Source organism: Scyliorhinus torazame, chromosome 15 (assembly GCF_047496885.1).
Source record: "Scyliorhinus torazame isolate Kashiwa2021f chromosome 15, sScyTor2.1, whole genome shotgun sequence".
NCBI classification, from domain to species: domain Eukaryota; kingdom Metazoa; phylum Chordata; class Chondrichthyes; order Carcharhiniformes; family Scyliorhinidae; genus Scyliorhinus; species Scyliorhinus torazame.
The window spans coordinates 133,298,873-133,318,354 of NC_092721.1; the positions used below are offsets into that span (position 1 = coordinate 133,298,873).

The following is a 19,482-nucleotide window of genomic DNA, read 5'->3' on the forward strand; positions in this document are numbered from 1 at the left end:
AGGTGGCTTTGACACTTGAGTTTGTTCCCTGTTAAATCAACATTCGGCACTTGAGCACATTATACGCAATGTTACAAACTAAATCATGACCTTGTTAATCGTTAAGCTCTTATCAGATCCAGCTATCAGAAATGGGATCAAGAGGCATCCTTAAAAGAATATCTTCCACACCAACATGCCTGTGAAAAGCCTTCTTGGGTTGAATGCACAGCTAGCCTAAGATCAACTGTGAGATCAGGTGTTAATGCCTATTGTCAGTTTGGATCTAGTAGTATGTCTCCTTTGTGGGGACCATGAATTGAATTCAGTTTGAATTTGAATTGGTTTTTGGAGCAAACAAGCAGATGGGTTCAGGGGCTTGCCCAGTCCACTCTGCGCATTGGCTTTGTAACTGAGAAAGGAATAAAATGAAGAAAAAAACTTGATTAGCCTATTCCACGCTCCCACTGCGAATGTTGGAGGAAATCTCATCATCAGTATCCCTTTATTTAATTACAAAATCCAATGACTACCTCAAGCATTTCAATTTTGAAAAAATGGCTCTGGTTTTAACTAATTCCTGGCAATATTGGGAAGACAGGACTGGAGCTGTTAGAGCGAGAGGAACAAAATGTGAGAGACTGAAGAAAACCTTGGGGTTTTTTTGGTTTCTCTCTGCAGCCAATGTTTCAGTGTCAGGTGCATTACTTCAACCCGAGTGCTTTTCAAAAGATTAGAAAAGTCAACAGAAATAATCAAGGGGCTTAAAGTTAACCTTTGTCCCATCTGATTTTTTTAAAGTTAGCTAGTAATAAGGTGTACCTTTATGAGTTATAAAAACTCACGGTAAGGCACACCAGAGAGAGACACTAGGGACAAAGATGCGAAAAGAATGATTCTGCAGAAGCCTCCGTGATGGCGGGTTCATTCACTGAACATTCAATTATTAGCTAATGACTGACATGTATCTTAACTCTAAATTCAATCAAATGCTATCCCACAGTGAGGGCCAAGGTGGTTAGCACATTCATAGGGCGTATCCTATCCACTAATGAGGTGTTAATCAATTTCAAACTGTTGCGCCTCTGCTAAAGTAGCAAACACAGCAATGTCATACCATAAGCATCATGCATGTTTGCATTACAAACAGTCATTTCTACATTGTAATCTCTTTGCTGAGTGCAGGATCAAGTATCATATTCTAATTTGTTAGTTCACACGTCACAATGTTTACTGCAACAATACCTCCAAGGTGATGAGCAATTTCTACTGCCCAGCATACTCTTATAATAGTAAGTTAACTCGCTACTAGTTTTGGCTATGAGTATAGGTATGTAAATATGTTTGGGATTTATGTGCAATTTAGAATATTTAGTCTGTTTCCGAGGTGCAGTGCTGGGACAGTGTTATTTCAATTAAAAGTTCTATTTACAGATCAAAGTCAACACAATGCCATTTTACTTTCTGTTGCAGAAATTACCGAGTGAAACTTGAGCAAAAATACTGACTTGTAAAATCACTTGTGTGCTCTGGCTTTCTTCGATGATCAACTGAAGGTAACTCAAAATTAAGTGATTAAAACAGCATTAAAAAATATAAGTGCACCTTTTAGTGCATGGCTGCAAAAGCAAATTTGTACAATATCTCCTCCTTGAAAAGGAATAAATGTAGGAAATACTCAGCTGGTCAGGCAGCATCCAGAAAAAAAGCAATTAAGATTTCAGCACAATCCGCTTTCATCAGAACTGAAGAAAGATAGTTTTAAGGCAGTAGAAGGGGAGAGGGGGCAGGGAGAACTAAAGGGTAGCCCTTTGATAAGGTGAAGGAAGGGCAGGAAATGGGATGGGCACTTGAGGGAAAGAAGGGCTACAGGGATAAAGCAGGGCAACGAGAGTGAATGGATTGTTTTACAGAGGGTCAGCATGGAATCAGTGGGCAGGAATGACCACCCCAGTGTCTTAATGACTCTATTAGACTCTTATTTTAACGGTTATGAAGTTAGTATAAGGGCTATGTGTTACCAAAGTGTATACTTTCATCTCTCAGCCAGGTAGATCCTTCTTTTTCATCCTGCTAATTTATTGAGTAGCACTAATGGAAGTCATGGAAAATCCTGCAGCCCATTCAGTGTTCTCCCCACCCACCCCTTCCATTTGAATAAACAAAAAGATAAAAAGTGGACTGCCTGAAAAGAAAATTAAGCAACTCAAAAGAAGGTCAGTTACTACAGTGCAGCTTTTGTTACTCTCCTCTGCCTGGCTGAACTTGTTCTGTCATTCAACAATTTCCCCTTTAAATTGTCTCACTTCCTCCAAATACAAGGTGTGGCTTTGGGTACCTTCATGGGCCCCCATTATGCCTGTCTGTGAAACATTCCATGTTCCATTCCTATTCAAGCCCCTCCCACAACTCATTTATCAGTACATCAATGACTGTGTTGATGCTGCTTCATGCTATCGTTAGGACCTGGGGTAAATATTTATTAATTTTGCTTCCAATTTCCACCCCTCTCTCACTTCACATTGTCCATCTCCAATACTTCTCTTCCCTTCCTTGACCTCTGTCACCATTTCCGGTGATAAATTGACTACCAATATTTTACAAGCCCAATGATTTCCACAGCTACCTGGACTACAGCTCCTCACACCCCACTTCCTGTAAGGATTCCATCCCATTCTCCCAGTTTCTCCCCCTCCGCAGCATCTGTTCCAATGATGCTGGCTTCAAAAACACCATTTCTGACAGGCCTGCCTTTTTCCTTAACCCAGTTAAGGTTCCAACGGGTTCCAACCTATTTCCCCGATTTCCTGCACCTTTGCCCTCACCCCTTCCCCACCCTCTCAGAACCATGATAGAACCACTCTTGTCCTCAATTGTCACCCCACCAGACTCCGTATTCAAAGGATCATCCTCCACCATTTCCCCAACTCCAGCATGATGCCACCATGAAACACATCTTCCCTTCACCTCCGATCCCTGTAACATTCCTCAGGGACTGCCCCCTCCATGACATCCTGATTCACTTCTCCATCACCCCCAAATGCTCCCAATGCAGTTGTCTCTATATTGGGGGCACTAAATGCAGACTGGATGACCACTTACAGAACACCTTCGCTCAGCCCACAAGCATTACCCCAATCTTCCTGTCACTTGCCGTTTTAGCTTATGTTTGTCTCCCTGATCTAAACTTGGCATAATCTTGAACACCTCTGTCAGAACTCCGCTCAATCTCCTTTGCTCCAAGGAAAACAACCTCAGCTTCCCCGGCCTAATCTTGTAGCTAAATCCCTCATCCCTGGAAACATTCTGATAAATCCTCTCTGCACCCTCTCAAGAATCTTCACCTCCTACCTAAAATGTACTGATCAGAAATGAATGCACTACTTAACTAGAGCTATATAAATATTCAACATAACTGCTCTGTTTTTGTATTCAATACATTTACAAGGCCCCAAACCCCTTATACCTTGCTAACGACTCTCTCAATATGTCCTGCCAATTCATCAATCTGTGCACATAGTCTCTGCCATCCCTCTATTCCTACACACTATTTAGAACTGAGCCATTAAGTGTAGGTTGACTCTTCCTATCCCCTCTGCAAAGGTGACACCTCATACCTCTGTATTAAATTTCATCTGTCACTTGCCTGTCCATTCTGCTAGTTTATCTGTAATAACCCTCACAATGTCCTCGGGGATGACCCCATTGATATCCTTGTGGGGATCCTGGAATACGAGCTGCCCCACTGATGGGCGGTGGCCTCTCAGCTGAGGCTCATGGAATCAATCCTTAAAAGACAGTGAAGGAACGGCGATATTGTTCAAAGTCAAGATGGTGATCGGCTCGGAGGGGAACTTCCAGGTGACTGCTACCCATCAGATCCTGTTTCCTCATAGCCTCCATCTCCCTCTTCAGTGTTCAGTTTCTTTCCTCATATAAGACTCGTCAGGTAATGAAGCAGTCCATGCCTGAGTGCAGCATGACTTGGTCAACATTCAGGCTTCAGCTGATAAGTGGCAGGTAATATTTTTAAAATAAATTTAGACTACCCAATTATTTTTATTTCCAATTGAGGGGCAATTTAGCGTGACCAATCCACCTAAACTGCGCATCTTTGGGTTGTGGGGGTGAAACCCACGCAGACACAGGGAGAATGTGCAAACTCCACGTGGGCAGTGACCCAGGGCCGGGATTCAAACCCGGGTGTTCAGCGCCGCAGTCCCAGTGCTAACCACTGCGCCACCATGCTGCCTTCGGCAGGTAATATTTATGCCATGTAAGTGGGCCTATTAAATACTGAGAAGTGATGTTGTCAATGAAATATAGAAATTGCAGACGTGTTGAATGATTGCTTTTTATCAGTATTTATAGTGGAGGAAGAAGGTTTAATGCTGGCCATTCCAAGGAAATTTACCAAAATGAATGTAGGCCCAGATTTTCACCACAACAGAGAGCCTCTCCATCAAAGTGAAAATTGAGCCCAAAAATTCTAAGTACTGCCCCCAAACACAGCACTTCCCATTTGAACGGGGGTTTGGGGGGGGGGGGGGGGGGACAGGAGTCGGTCCGGGTTGTACGTTGTTTACTGAGGCAGCTGATCATTTAAATCACCAGCTGCCTCCACCGAAGTGGGATTTTGGTCAGCCAGGAGTGAGAAACTGGTAGCGTGCAGATTAGACCATATAAGTGTAGGTATGAAATTGATGGATTTGTTTAGCTAGCAGGTATCTCTTTCAAGAGGTATCGCTTTGGTATGGTCCCGGAACACCTTTTGGAAAGATTAAGCACCCTTTGGGAATGTAAAAATTGAACAAAATTATGCATAAACTCATTGGACTGCCAAAACTGTCAAGGAACTGTCAGAGCTACAAAGCTGTAAAGGAACTGTCAAAGCTGTCAAGGAACTGTCAAACTGTAATAGAATTGCCACCGCTGTCAAAGAACTGTCAAAGGGTACCATGTGAGTTGGTCTGCAGGGGATGTTATGATCCCAACTATGAGAATACTGGCCAAGCTAGATACTTATTAGGATCCGGCATGATACAACATAATATTAACTAATATAATGCATGAATGAACCAAGGGTAAGGATATAGGTGGCAGGACTCCAAGATTAAATTGAGGCATCAAAAGAAGTCCCATCTTCTCATTGAGGATACTCTCCATTGTGTTGTGTAGCACTAGTGAAGGAGGGTAAGCCAGCAGCAGCACCCAAGTATACCTAAGAATGTGGTATCAGCCGGATGAAGTTACAACACAAGACTAAACAGCGAAACCAGCAAGTGATAGACAGAGCTAAACGATTCCACAAACAACAGATCAGGTCTAGGTTCTGCAGTCCAGCCACATTCAGTTATGGATGGTAGTGTACAATAAAACAACTCACTGGAGGAGAAGGCTCCACAAATATTTCCATTCACAATAATAATATTTACTAGTGTCACAAGTAGGCTTACATTAACACTGCAATGAATTTACTGTGAAAATCCCCTAATCACCACACTCCGGCGCCTGTTCAGGTACACTAAAGGAGAATTCAGAATGTCCAATTCACCTAACAAGCACATCTTTCGGGACTTTGACGGGGAAGCCAGCAAATCAGTGCAAAATCCAAGGCTGAAGCATTTGCAACCACCTTCAGCTCCAGATCTCCTTGCGGCCTTGGTTCAAACATGGACAAAACAGCAGAACTCAAGAGGTGAGGTGAGAATGAATGCACTTGCCATCAAGGCAGCACTTTATAAAATGTGGCATCAAGGAGCCCTGGAAATACTGGAGTCAATGGGAATCTGGGGGGGGGGGGGGACCCTCTTCTGGTTGGTGTCATACTTAGCACAAGGAGGTCAATCAGCTCGATTCTAGGACATCACTGCAGGAATTCCTCAGGGAACTGGACATTCTGAATTCTCCTGGGCTCAGCCATCTTCAGCTGCTTCCTTAATGATCTTCCCTCCATGACATTCAATGGCATTACTACAGTATCTTCCAAACCCATGATCTTTGCCACATAGTAGAAAAAGGGTAACAAATATATGGGAACACTCCCACCTGAAAGTTCCCCTCCAAGCCATTCACCATCCTGACTTAGAACCATGTTGTCTCTCCTCTACTGTCACTGGGTCAAATCCGGGAACTCCCACTCTAACAGCACTGTGGGTGCTGAACTTAAATTTGATGAGGTGGCCTTTTAATTAGCATTTGTGAGATGCTAATGCATGCAAATGAGGGGCTGATTCTGTCACCCGCCGCTGGTAGCAGAGTTTCCGATGAGGCAGAGAATCCCAGTGTCACCAAAAAAAAGGAAACACCACGATCTTTATAAACATCTAGCTACGATTGACAGCTCTTGGACCACAGTAAATCCCATTAAGTGCTCTCACTTATTTTTCTCTGCAGCTATAAGCACTTAACTACTTTTGATGTGGTCCAACAGCTGTCAATCATAGCTAGATGTTTATAAACATTGTGGTTAGTTATACTTGAGATCCATTCAAGCCTGAAGGGAAATTAAATTAAACAATCCAGACTGCTGGTTGTGTGCAAGCTATGAATCACAGCCTAGTAAAACCAATTTCCCATTGATGTGAATGAAAGCTTTGCAGATCAAATTCTGAGAGTGTTTAAATCCAGCTTAATGTGCATTTCACTGTCTACGCAGGTGTAGGGCACAGGTGAGTTTTAAAGCAGTGATTCTTCTCTCTATTGAGACTGCTCTCTAGCTTTCAGGCATGTCTCTCTGTAATTGGAGGGCTCTCCGGTGGGGGTCGCTGTAATGTGGGGTTGTCTGTGGGGTCCTCTGGTGAGAGGGGGCTTTCTTGGGGGGGGCCTCTGATGCGGGTCTCTGCTGGGCAGGTCTGTAATGGGGGATCTCTTATGTGGAGTCTCTGTATTAGTTGTTTCTGGTGGGGACTCTGTAATGGGGCTCTCTGGTGTGGGGGGGGGTGGAGTCAGATCACCCTCATACTGTGAGAGGGGTTACCCAGACAATCCCGTGGAGTTGGGGGGGAGGATGCCCAGCCACCGGGCCTCGCTAGCGGAGGCCTGCTCAAAATGGTGACCCGATAGCGGGACTCACGAGGGAATTCCTCGCAATCCCCACCATGCATAATCAGAGGCAATTCTTCTCCTGTCTCCCAAACAAAGAATCCAGCCTGAGATTTTGGGCATTATTTGGAAACTCAAACCGCCTTTTAAGTATAGGACTTGTGGGCGCCGACTCCGGCACAATCGTGGCTGCGTCAGAGAGCCAGTCACTCCGGCAGTAGCTGGGGCCAACCCAGGGCCCACACTTTCCATTTGGATGAACCCGAGGATGAGGAGACGGAGGACAATTGTCTGGAACTGCATAGCATGGCAGCCCTCCGAGTGGCCTCCATTAAACTGATGCTATGGGTAAATGGTCGCCCACTTGAAATGGAGTTCGACACCGGCGCAGTGGTCTTCATGGTTGGACAGAAGACGTTTGACTGCATCAAGCGGTGTATATAGACCCTTGCATTGACTGATAAGCAGGCCAGGTTGGCCACCTATATGGGGGAATTGTTAGACATTGCTGAGACTACGATGACCCCTGTCGCTTAAGACGTCAGTCAGGGCGCTTCCTGCTAATTGTGGTGCGAGGCCATGGGCCCATCCTCTTGGGTCGGGACTGGTTACCCCATTTTTAGCTGCAATGGCAGCATTCTTCAAACGAGTTCTGGTGGTTTGACTGAGGTACTAGGAAGCTACCCAGAAGTATTCCAACCCGGTTTAGGGAAGATTCAGCCCATATTCAGGTTGACCTGGAAGCCACGCCACGCTATTTCTGGGTTTGTGCAATTCGTTATGCCTTGCTGGAGAAAGTGAAAGCAGTGCTCACTCATTTGGAGTCCCTGGGTATTATCAGGCCCATCCATTTCACCGACTGAGCAGCGGTTGTACCGGTAATGAAGCCAGATAATTGCTTATGCGGCAACAAGCTAACAGTGACCACAGCTTCCCGGCTAGACTGATACCCCATACCCCACATAGAGGATCTCTATGCGAAGCTCGCGTGTGGACTCTCATTCACAAAATTGGATATGAGCCACGCCTATCTGCAGCTAGAGTTGAAATTTAATGAAATGAAAATCGCTTAGTGTCACAAGTAGACTTCAAATGAAGTTACTGTGAAAAGCCTCTAGTCGCCACATTCCGGCGCCTGTTCGGGGAGGCTGGTACGGGAATTGAACCATGCTGCTGGCCTGACTTGGTCTGCATTCAAAGCCAGCGATTTCAAAGCCTGAGCCCTGTGCTAAGATCCTGACTACGGGCGGTATGTTACTATAAATGCACAGAATGGCCTGTATGAGCATACACAGTTGCCTTTGGAGTGTCCTCTGCCTGTGCTATTTTCCAACACATCATGGAGAGCATCTTGTGAGAATTTCCATGCATCTCTGTTTATTTAGATGACGCCTTGATTATGGAAGTTTCAGAGCGAGAGGATTTAGATAATTTGGAGACTGTGCTAAAGCGCTTCTCAGAGGTTGTTTGCGTCGCACAAAGTGCATCTATTGGAAACAAATGGACTAATTGGCGATAGACAGCATGGTTTTGTGAAGGGCAGGTCATGCCTCACTAACTTGATCGAGTTTTTCGAGGAGGTGACAAAGATTATTGATGAGGGGAGGGTGGTGGATGCTTTTTACATGGACTTCAGTAAAGCCTTTGACAAGCTGCCTCATGGTAGACTGGTACAAAAAGTCACACGGGATCAGAGGTGAGGTGGCACAATGGATACAGAACTAGCTTTGTCAGAGAAGGCAGAGGGTAGCAGTAGAAGGATGTTTTTCTGAATGGAAGGTTGGTTGTATTCCACAGGGATCGGTGCTGAGGCCTCTGTTTTTTGTAGTATACATAAACGGTTTGGAGAAAAATGTAGCTGGTCTGATTAGTAAGTTCGCGGATGATACCAAGGTTGGTGAAGTGGCAGATAGTGTTGAGAATTGTCAGAGGATACAGCAGGATATAGATAGGTTGGAGACTTGGACAGAGAAATTGCAAATGAAGTTTAATCTGGACAAATGTGAGGTGATGTATATATGTTTAATACAGTAAATGGTAAAACTCTTAGTAATATAGAAAGTCAGAGACATCTGGGCGTACAGGACCACTGATCTTTGAAAGTGGCAACACGAATGGACAAGGTAGTCAAGAAAGCATACATAATGCTTGCCTTCAATGGACGGGGCATCAAGTATAAAAACTGGCAAGTCATGCTACAATTGTGTATAATCTTGGTAAGGCCGCACTTGGAATATTGTGCACAAATCTGGTTGCCACACTACCAGAAGGATGTGGAGGCTTTGAAGAGAGTGCAGAGGAGGTTTAGTAGGATGTTGCCTGATCAGGAGGGTATTAGCTAAGCAGAGAGGCTGAATGGACTCGGACTGTTTTCATTAGAACGACGGAGGTTGAGGCGCGACCTGATAGAAGTCTACAAGATTATGAGGGGCATGGATAGAGTAATGGGCAGCCAGTCTTTCCCAGGGTGGAGGGGTCAGTCACTAGGGGCATAGGTTTAAGGTCCATGGGGCAAAGTTTAGAGGAGATATGCAAGGCAGGTTTTCTACACAGAGGGTGGTGAGTGCCTGGAATGCTTTGCCAGGGGAGGTTGTGGAAACAGATAGATTAACGGTGTTCAAAAGGCATCTCAACAAATACATGGATAGGATGGGTATAGAGGGATACCGCTGAGGAAGTGCTGAGGGTTTTGGCCAAGGGTGGTATCATGACTGGTACAGGCTTGGAGGGCCGAAGGGCCTGTTCCTGTTCAGTATTGTTCTTTGTTCAGACGAAGGAAGTGATCTACCTTGGTTTTCGAGTGAACTACGAAGGTTTGCACCCCATCGCGGAGAAGGTGCGCGCAATCCAACAGGTCCCCACCCCGATGGATGCTTCAGTTCTTTGTTCTTTTCTCTGCCTTGTAAATTACGATGGAAGTTTCTCCCTAATGTGGTGACCATGCTGGCCCCATTACACCTTCTTTTGAAGAAGAATCACGTCTGGGTTTAGGGTCAGCCACAAGAAACCGGCCGCAAGAAACCGCTTTTCAGTGGATAAAGCAGCAGTTGTCGTTGTCCGGGTTACTAACCAACTATGATGCTGAAAGGTCTTTGCTCATTGCATGTGATGCTTCCCCCTATGGTATCGGGGCCATCCTGTCGCACAAGACGGAGAACAGAGGGGAGCAGCCGGTAGCTTTCCCCTTCCGCACATTGACTGCAGCGGAAAAGAAGTACGCATAGATTGAAAAGGAGGGCCTGGCAGTGGTCTTTGCGGTGAAACGTTTCCATCAATATGTTTATGACCACCACTTCACTATTGTGATCAATCATAAGCCTCTGCTTGAACTTTTTACAGAGGATAAACCAATTCTGCCCTTTGTTTTCTCAAGGATCCAGCGCTGGGCTTTGCTGCTCGCTGCCTACAGGTATTCTTTGGAGCATAAGCCAGGGCTGCAAATTGCAAATGCCAATGCACTGAGCCAGTTGCCTTTGTCGATTGGCCCCTTGCTGACCCCCACGACAGGAGAGGTGAACACAACCCTGAATTTTATGGGCTCATTACCTCTCATGCCATCACGGATCCATGAGTGGACCCAGGCAGACCCGGTCCTATCCAAGGTTCGGCACGTAGTCTTCTATGGTGGGCAGCATAGACAGCTCCCAGGCCCGTTGTGGACATTTTCCTCCAAGCTGTCCGAATTCAGTGTTGAATATGGTATACTGTTGTGGGGGACACATGTGGTCATCTCAGATAAAGGGCAGGAGCAGATCCTAAAGCGCCTCGACACCAACATTGAGAAGATGGCCTAACATTGCTTCATTTGCCAGGAGCATCAGACGCTTCAGACTGCCACACCCCTGTATCACTGGGAATGACCAGGGCGGCCTTGGGCATGAATATTACATGCCGATTTTGGCTGTCCCTTTTAATTTTCAAGGATATATATTCTTCTTATTAATGATGCCCATTCAAAGTGGCTCAAGGTACATAGAATGGTGGGAACAATGACCTGTGCAACCATAGAGAAGATGTGTTTATGCACACATGGCCTCCCCGAGGTGCTTGGCACTGACAATGACACTCCTTTTACGAGTGAGCAGTTTGCGGGTTTCATGAAGATGAACGGTATACGGCATGTTTGCACCGCCCGGACCACCTGGCTTCCAATGGGTTGGCAGAATGCGCAGTGCAGACGTTAAAGCATAGCCTCAAGAAACAGTCTTCCGGGTCTATGGACACTAGACTGACCCGTTTTTTGTTATAGGACCACCCCATATGCGGTAACTGGGATAGCACCCGCGGAACTCCTAATGAGCCACAGACTTTGTACCCGCCTCAGCGTGTAATTTCGGACATTGATGCGAAAGTAAGTTGAAATCAGGAACATCAGCCGGTCCGACAGTTTGCCCCGGAGACCTAGTGTTTATTCGCAATTTTGCCGGCAGTGCTCAGTGGGTCTCCAGCGTTATCCTTTGACAAACGGGGCAAATCTCTTACCAGGTGCAAGCCCAGGGCTGAGTTTAACATAAACATTTACACCACATTAGGTCCAGAAGGCCACCTCTTCCGCTGATTCCTCATCTTCAGAAAACTCTTCTCCAGCCGCAGCAGCCACCGGATCCAGATAGAGTGGATGGTCTCCCTCTGGCACCGCACTCATGGCCTGCTCGGGTGGCTACAGCATCCCACGAAAATAGGGATGCTGGGATCACGGAGGTTCCCGACTTCAAATTCGAGATGGACGCACAGGACATCTCCGAGGGGGATTCCTCAGTTCCATAGCCCATGGACTTGCAGCCGTTATGGCGTTTGTCTCGAAAGCGCCATTCACATTGTCGTTATGCTCCTCGTGTGCATGACGCCCAGCCTGATGCCCAGAGGGTGTCAAAAGAGTCCGACACCCTCCTTCGCCAGGGTCCTCGGCAGATTCCATCGACTTTGTGGGGGGAGGGATGTTATAATTTGCCCAGATCCTATTGGCTGGGGATAATTGATTACCCCATCTTTGGGAAATATGTGCTTCCCCAATGGTGGGGGGGTGCAATCCTTAGCAGTGCAGCTGTATAAATAGAGCTTCCTAGTGTGTAACCGGCTAGAGAGGGAACCAGTAGTGAACTTTGCACCTATTTTTGTAAATAACGTTACTTTCTGTTTGACTCTACAAACTTGTGCTGGGTAATTTGTGGCCCTCACAAAAGTAGGGAAATTAGGGCAAATGCTCTCATGGCAGGATGTGATGAATGGTGCCTCACAAGGATCTGTGTTGAGGTTTCAACTGTTCAGCTTATTTATTAATAACTTAGATGATGAAATAGAAAGCCACATAGCTAAGTTTTCTAATGACACAAAGATAGGCTGAACTGTAAGTAGTGTAGATGGATGAAATTATAAAGCGATATAAATAGATTGAATGAATGGACCAAACTGCGGCAAATGGAATTTAATGTCGGTAAATGCCGAGGTCATCCACTTTGGACCTAGAAAGGATAAATCAAGGCACTTTCTGAATAGTGAAAAGTTAGAAACAGTGGGGATTCATGAAAACTTTGGGATCAAATTACATAAATTTACATTAAAATGGCATGAGGAGTTTCAAAAATTAACAAAAAAGGCTAATGGATTACTGCATCTTTCAGTCTCGAATACAAGGAGGTAGAAGATACAGCCTTAAAAAGATCTATTTGGAGCACACCTAAAGTGCCATGAGCACTTCTGGGCACTACACCTGGGGAACTATATATAGTATTGGCCTTAGAAGAAGTGCACCATAGTTTTGCTGGAATGGGAATCAACGATGCCCATGAGGAATATAAGGAAAGTAGGAAGGAACTTAAGCAAGGAGTCAGGAGGGCTAAATGGGATCACGAAAAGTCATTGGCAAACAGGATTAAGGAAAACCCCAAAGTGTTTTATATATATATAAAGAGCAAGAGGGTAGCCAGGGAAAACGTTGGCCCACTCAAGGACAGAGGAGGGAATCTATGCGTGGAGTCAGAGGAAATGGGCGAGGATACTAAATGAATACTTTGCATCAATATTCACCAAAGAGAAGGACTTGGTGGATAATGAGTCTGGGGAAGGGTGTGTAGATAGTCTGGATCACATTGAGATCAAAAATGAAGTGTTGGGCACCTTGAAAAACATTAAGATAGATATGTCCCAGGACCTGATGGGATCTACCCCAGAATACTGATGGAGGCAAGGGAGGACATTGCTGGGGCATGGATAGGAATCTTTGTATCCTCACTGGCTACAACTGAGGTCCCAGAGGACTGGAGAATAGCTAATGTTGTTCCTTTGTTTAAGAAAGGTAGCAAGGATAATCCAAGAAATTACAGGCCGGTGAGCCTTACGACAGTGGTATGGAAATTATTAGAGAGGATTCTTCGAGACAGGATTTACTCTCATCTGGGAGCAAGTGGACATATTAGCGAGAGACAGCAGAGTTTTGTGAAGGGGTGGTCGTGTCTCACTAACTTGATCATGTTTTTAGAGGAAGTGACAAAGATGATTGGTGAAGGTAGGGCAGTGGATGCTGTCTGCATGGACTTCAGCAAGGCCTCTAACAAGTTCCCTAATGGCAGACTTTACAGAAAGTGAAGTCACATGGGATCAGAGGTGAGCTGACAAGATGGATACAGAACTGGCTCAGTCATAGAAGACAGAGGGTAGCAGTGGAAGGATGCTTTTCTGAATGGAGGGCTATGATTAGTGGTGTTTCGCAGGGATCAGTGCTGGGACCTTTGCTGTTTGTAGTATATATAAATGATTTGGATGAAAATGTAACTGCTCTGATTAGTAAGTTTGGGGATGACACAAAGATTGGTGGAATTGCGGATAGCAATGAGGACTGTCAGAGAATACAGCAGGGTATAGATCGGTTGGAGACTTAGGGCAGAGAGATGATAGATTGAGTTTAATCCAGACAAATATGAGGTCATGCATTTTGGAAGGTCTAATACAGGTGAGAAATATATAGTAAATGGCAGAACCCTTAAGAGTATTGGCAGGCAGAGGGATCTGGGTGTACAGGTCCACAGGTTACTGAAAGTGACAATGCAGGTTGAGCAGGTTGTGCCTATACTGATCGGATGTTTAGAAGAATGAAAGGTGATCTTACTGAACATCTAAAAGCCTGGGGTTCTAGATTCTCGCAGTTTCAAAATAATGCAAATCTAATTTGGAGATGGGGAGGAATTTCTTCCCTTAGTGGGCTATTAGTCTTTGGATTCTCTATCACAGAGATCTGTTGAGTCTGAGTCAGTGAATGTATTCAAGGCCGAGTTCCATAGATTTTTGATCAAGAAGGGAGTCAAGTGTTTTGGGGGTGCAGCCATGAAAGTGGAGTTAAGGGCACAGTCAGATCATGATTGAATGGCGGAACAGGCTCAAGAGGTCAAATGACCTCCTCCTGTTCCAACTTCATATGTTCTTATATACCTATGCCCTTGCTGTTGCCTGTCCGGCAGCTAGCCCAGACTACTGCTACTTATTCCAGTCCCAAGCTGAGAGTTTCAGGTGGATAAATGGTTGAAATTGTCCTCTGCAACCAATGGAGTTTCCCCCACTGAAAGCCAGCAGCCTTCCAGCAACCATGCTGAAATCATTGGAAAAGGACTACATAGGAGCATAAGGGCAGACGTTGGCACATAGGAAACAACAACACCTTATATTTATACAGCATAGTTAAAGTAATGAAACTTCCCAATGTGCTTCACAGCAGCATTACAAAAAGTATGACATTGAGTCACACAAGGAGAATTAGTTCAAATGGCCAGAAGCTTGGTCAAAGAGCTATGTTTCAGGTGTGTCTCAAATGAGGAAAGAGAGGTAGAGAGATGGGGAGGTGTGGGAAAGGGTATTGCTGAGCTTGGGGCCAAGGCAACCTAAGGCACAGCCACCAACGGTGGAGTAATTAAAATCAGGATTGCACAAGAGACCAGAATTGGAGGAGAGCAGATATTTCAGACTTTTCTGGGGCTGCAAAGGTTACAGAGACAGGGAGGGCAAAGACCATGGAGGGATTTGAAAACCAGGATGAGAATTTTTAAAGTCAAGACGTCACTAGACCGAGAGCCAATGTAGATCAGCAAGCAGCGAGGTGATATTGAAACAGGACTTGCTGCAAGTTAAGAAATGGGCAGCAGACTTTTGGGTGAAAGTTAAACAGAGAGTAGACTGTAGGAGTTCAGCAATGTGTGTTTTTGAATAGTTGAGTTTGGAGGCAACAAAGACATGAATAAAGTTTTCATCAGCATATAAGCTATAAGATGAGCTGAGATAAGAGGCTATAAGGTGATGCTACTGAGATGGAAATAAGCAGTCTTAGTGATGGAATGATTAGGTCAGAAGCTCATCTCTGGATGAAATATGTGATTGCTGATATTCTTGCATTGTGGCCTAATGGATGCTGTGATGGTCAGTAGGTGAGAGAAGATATGGTGTGGGACTGTTGGTGGATGAATATTATGGTTGCAGTTATTGATATTGTGCTCAAATGGGTTTGTTGTGGACAGCATAGATGGAAAGGGGTTGTTGAGGCTGTCTCCTCTCTTCCTCCTCATGATCTTGTCTTTGAGCTGCTTGCTGTATAGCCAGTGGCGAGGGCTGCCCCAATGATGGCAAGGACCTACAGCATCAAAAATGTTGATAACTGCTCTGACACGTACTGCTGGACTCCTCCAGAGTGATCCAGGCAGCAGAAACATTGTTTCAGCATGTTAATAATCTCCATATATGCACTTGGGTCAGCAGTAATTTGGTCAGCAGATTTCATTTGTCACCCAGTTACCAACCACCCTTTGGTTTGTCATGGTGATTCAAATGCAAAGCTGATTGCCAATAATGAGGGCATAATTGCTGCCAAGATACCAGTCATTGATCTGCATGTTTCTCTGCCTCTGCTTACGCACAAGCTGGACAGTGAGGCAGTGAAACCCATTTTGTAGCGGAAAGGGTTAACATCAGAAGGATAGGCAATACTAATGCAATAATGATGTCAAATTACATGATAGAGAAGTAAAAGAGATCAATAAGGAGGAGAAGCTCCAACCTCGTGTAGAGGTCCAAATGTGTCAACACTTGCTGAAAATAGAGAATAATGGTTTTGAGAAGCTACAGACTCGGGCAGTATATTTTGGGAGAATAGACAATCGCCAAAACTGCTGGCTGGACCCTGGCCACAAAACATGGTGACAGTGGATAAAATATCCAGTGATCCTTAAAGGAAGATGCAGGGCTGGCAAGAAAAGAGATCCTGGGAAGAAGGACAAAATGAAAGAATCAATTCAGACTCACCAAGATGTTGGAAGAAGGCGGGAGCAATAGACGCAAGCTTAGAGACAAATGGGAAAACGAGACAGCACTGAGCACAGACCCAAAGCAGAAGTCCCACTCTGCAGCAATTATGGCAGCTTCCAGTTTAATAACAATTGTTGCGGGGCTTCAGGTGTGTGTGGGGAGGGGGGGGGGGGATGTTAGGGAGCAGGGTGGGTTAGACAGCGCCCCATAAAATCTAGCCCTTAACTGTTTTATCTCTTCACAGATATTGTCTGTCTTGCTCAGTATTTTCAGCATCTTCTGTTTTTATTCCCAGTATCCACAGTAATTTCCTCTCGCTATATCGGGCTTCCATTTCCAATACCTACAACCTGTTTAAACTATAAAGGATGCATACTGACATCAGAATTATTTACGTTTGTGACCAAGGCAACATGAGGTGGGAACTCAAAATACAACATTGAATTTCAAAGTACTTCAAAAAGCGCTCTTAAATCATATAAAATGACCTGTGGAAGATAGAACACAATGATGTAAGGTATATTGTGTTTTAATTAGTATTAATAATACGCCGCAGAGTTGTATCGACTGCATTTCTAAAATGATCCTTTTCATTTTCCTTTTAACAGCAAAGTGCACTAATAATGAAACAAAAATTACGTGAACAAAATCCGTGCGCCAGCTGGGAAGCAATTGAAGAGGTTTAAAGGTGATCGATCAGGTAAGGAATATTATTCATATTTCAGAGTATTTTTATGATTAATGTTTAAGGACATATTTTCCTCCTTTTGATGATTTCCTGCAGACAGTAAGAGCGGTGTGCCACTGAGGTAAATGCGAGATCGGTATACTCTTCTAACACGAAGGCAATCGCCGGATTATTTGTTTTAAAAATCAATCGGGTCGAATGAGCGCAATCGCGCGCGGTGAGCGGTACCTCCGCCTTTCAAAGCGACCGCCCGAGTGTGCCAGGTAATAACAAGCCAACATTTGCTGAGATGCGATGTGCTGCTTAAAGTTGGAATGTACTCTCAAGCAGATAGTCACATGGACGCACTTACAATCTAAGGGTGAATGGGTTGCAACCGACCCCGAAAGAACATCGCAGAATTAGCTTCAACGTCCGTGTGATCAACACAAGATGGTACCGGACTGTATTTTCGGGGTCGTGAGTGCCATTAACCGTGAATTCATTCCATTAGCCAGAGAAGTTTGGACGTCTCCTTCAGGATTTGTGAGGAGGAGGAGGGGGGGGGGGGGAGGGGGGGGACAAAACTACCAACTCGCATTTTGATTAACTAATGCGAGAGGGAGCGGACCTGACTCTACAATCAAAGTGTGCAATGGGGCAGTTCCGAACATCACTAATAACATCCCCTTCAACTTTTCGCCCGCCTCTTCACACGATTATTTAAAAATGAACAGGAGCAGGCGACCGCGAAGCACCAGAGAGCCGGACTCAGGGGGAACCCGGTGCTATGATTGTCCACACCAGGCTCAGAAGTGTTTTGAATGTGAGGGAGGGGGTTGGAAATGCGGCGGAGAGAGGGGATGGTGGGGGTAAGGAGTGGGGGTAATGAGGGGGGAGAGGAGTGCGGGTGGGCTTCCCGTCTCTTTACCGTTGGAAAGACAAGTTTCCGGATGCTCTCTCCCAGACAGTCCAGATTGACGCGCCTGCGAGCGGCGCTCCCGCTGTCGGCTCCCGAGCCGGACTTCTTGCCGTTCAGCACCCGGGAAAAGGGACACCCGCCGTCCTTGGGGCTCTCCGGGTAATCCGAGCCGGCGGAGCTGAACGATTCGGATGAAATCTTCCTGCCGGACATTCCGAATCAGTCAATCCTGCACATGCAGTCCGAAAAAAAGGCGCCGAAGTCCAGAACGCTGCTCTGCTCCGTCAGCTCGGCACATCCCCGAGCTTTATAGCCGCGATCGCCACAGGAAATTAGTCATCGAGAACGCGCCTTCCCTTCACCCCGCCGCTCATCGCTCTTCAATCCAAACAATCCTGGGCAAGGAGGGGGAGGGGGTTCTCCCCGGGAACAAACATCTTTCCCACCGTCCTGGCGATCACGTGTTTACGAGACGTCTTTAAGGTCGCCCCAAATTGTCCCTAAAAACCGCCGCGGTGCAATCCTGAGGGAAAAGATCATAACCCGCTCTCCATCCTGCCTGGGAAATATTCCCACACCTCCATCTCACCCCCACCCCGCGCGGGAACCATCCCAGCCTTTCACATCTCCACAACTCTTACTGTAAAACATCCTCTCCGTACATGGAATGAGCAGAGGGATTATGTGTTTTACAGTAAGTTTGAGAATTAGCAAGCAGATTAGTTTCATGGTCTGATGACTTCAACAGTAGTGTGTGCATAACTATAAACGGGAGGGGGCACCACATGTAAAGCGTTATATATGCAGAGCCAAAGGTACAATGGCAACTGAGGCGCGTCCGTAAGTCTGGATCGGACGGGGGTACGTTATTAAGCGCCCAATGGTAACGATAAATCGTTGTAAATGCGTTGCGCATCCCTTTAGAAACTGAACTTTTTTTTTATCTTGGCGAGATGCCGTTTGTCGAAGTGGACATGGACTGTGAAAGTGGCGTCATATCGAACAGTTTGCGAAATATTTTCCCAACCTATTTCTCGCGTGGAGTCACTTCTGCGGCTGTGTAGCTCCGAGGGAAATTTTAAATTCGCTGTTAATCGGATTTACTAAATGAGTTTGTCTCACTAGTCTCATTCCTTGCTTGGAGCAGTGCAGATTTTATGCGTTTTTCCCCCGGTGCAAATTATTCTAAACATAATGATGACATTTTTGAGCCTGAAACTTTTATAACTATTCTAATATTGACAGAGAAAACAGAATAAGGGAAAGAGGTTGAAGAATTATTGAAAAGGATCTTCCTTAAACAGTGTGTTGCTTGCCCAAGTAGAGAGGAAGCTGTGTTGCCTCCAATTTTGGTGAAGGAAGCGGGGCTTACGTCACAGTGGGAGAACATCTTGGTAAGAATGATCATAATCGCATCAGATTTAAAGTAGTTACAAAAAATGTAAATACTCAACTGGAAGAGAGCCACTTTGAGTGTTGAAAAGAGGGGAACTTGCGGGCAAAGGCGAACTAGAACGAAGTGTGATCAGATAAATAGTAAATGAGAGAGTGTATTGGGTGCAAACCAAGTATATTCCCATCGGAG

At 45.4% G+C, this 19,482-nt stretch overlaps 1 protein-coding gene across 1 annotated transcript in view; it reads right to left on the bottom strand.

Moving 5' to 3' along the window:
- gucy1a2 (guanylate cyclase 1, soluble, alpha 2) overlaps positions 1–18,610 on the bottom strand; it is a 379,990-nt gene extending 361,380 nt beyond the window's left edge. The window contains exon 1 of the mRNA XM_072476754.1: positions 17,907–18,610. Coding sequence (XP_072332855.1) covers positions 17,907–18,110 — 204 coding nt within the window. The 5' untranslated portion in view covers positions 18,111–18,610. The remainder of the gene's footprint in view (positions 1–17,906) is intronic.
- Positions 18,611–19,482: the final 872 nt, after the last annotated feature.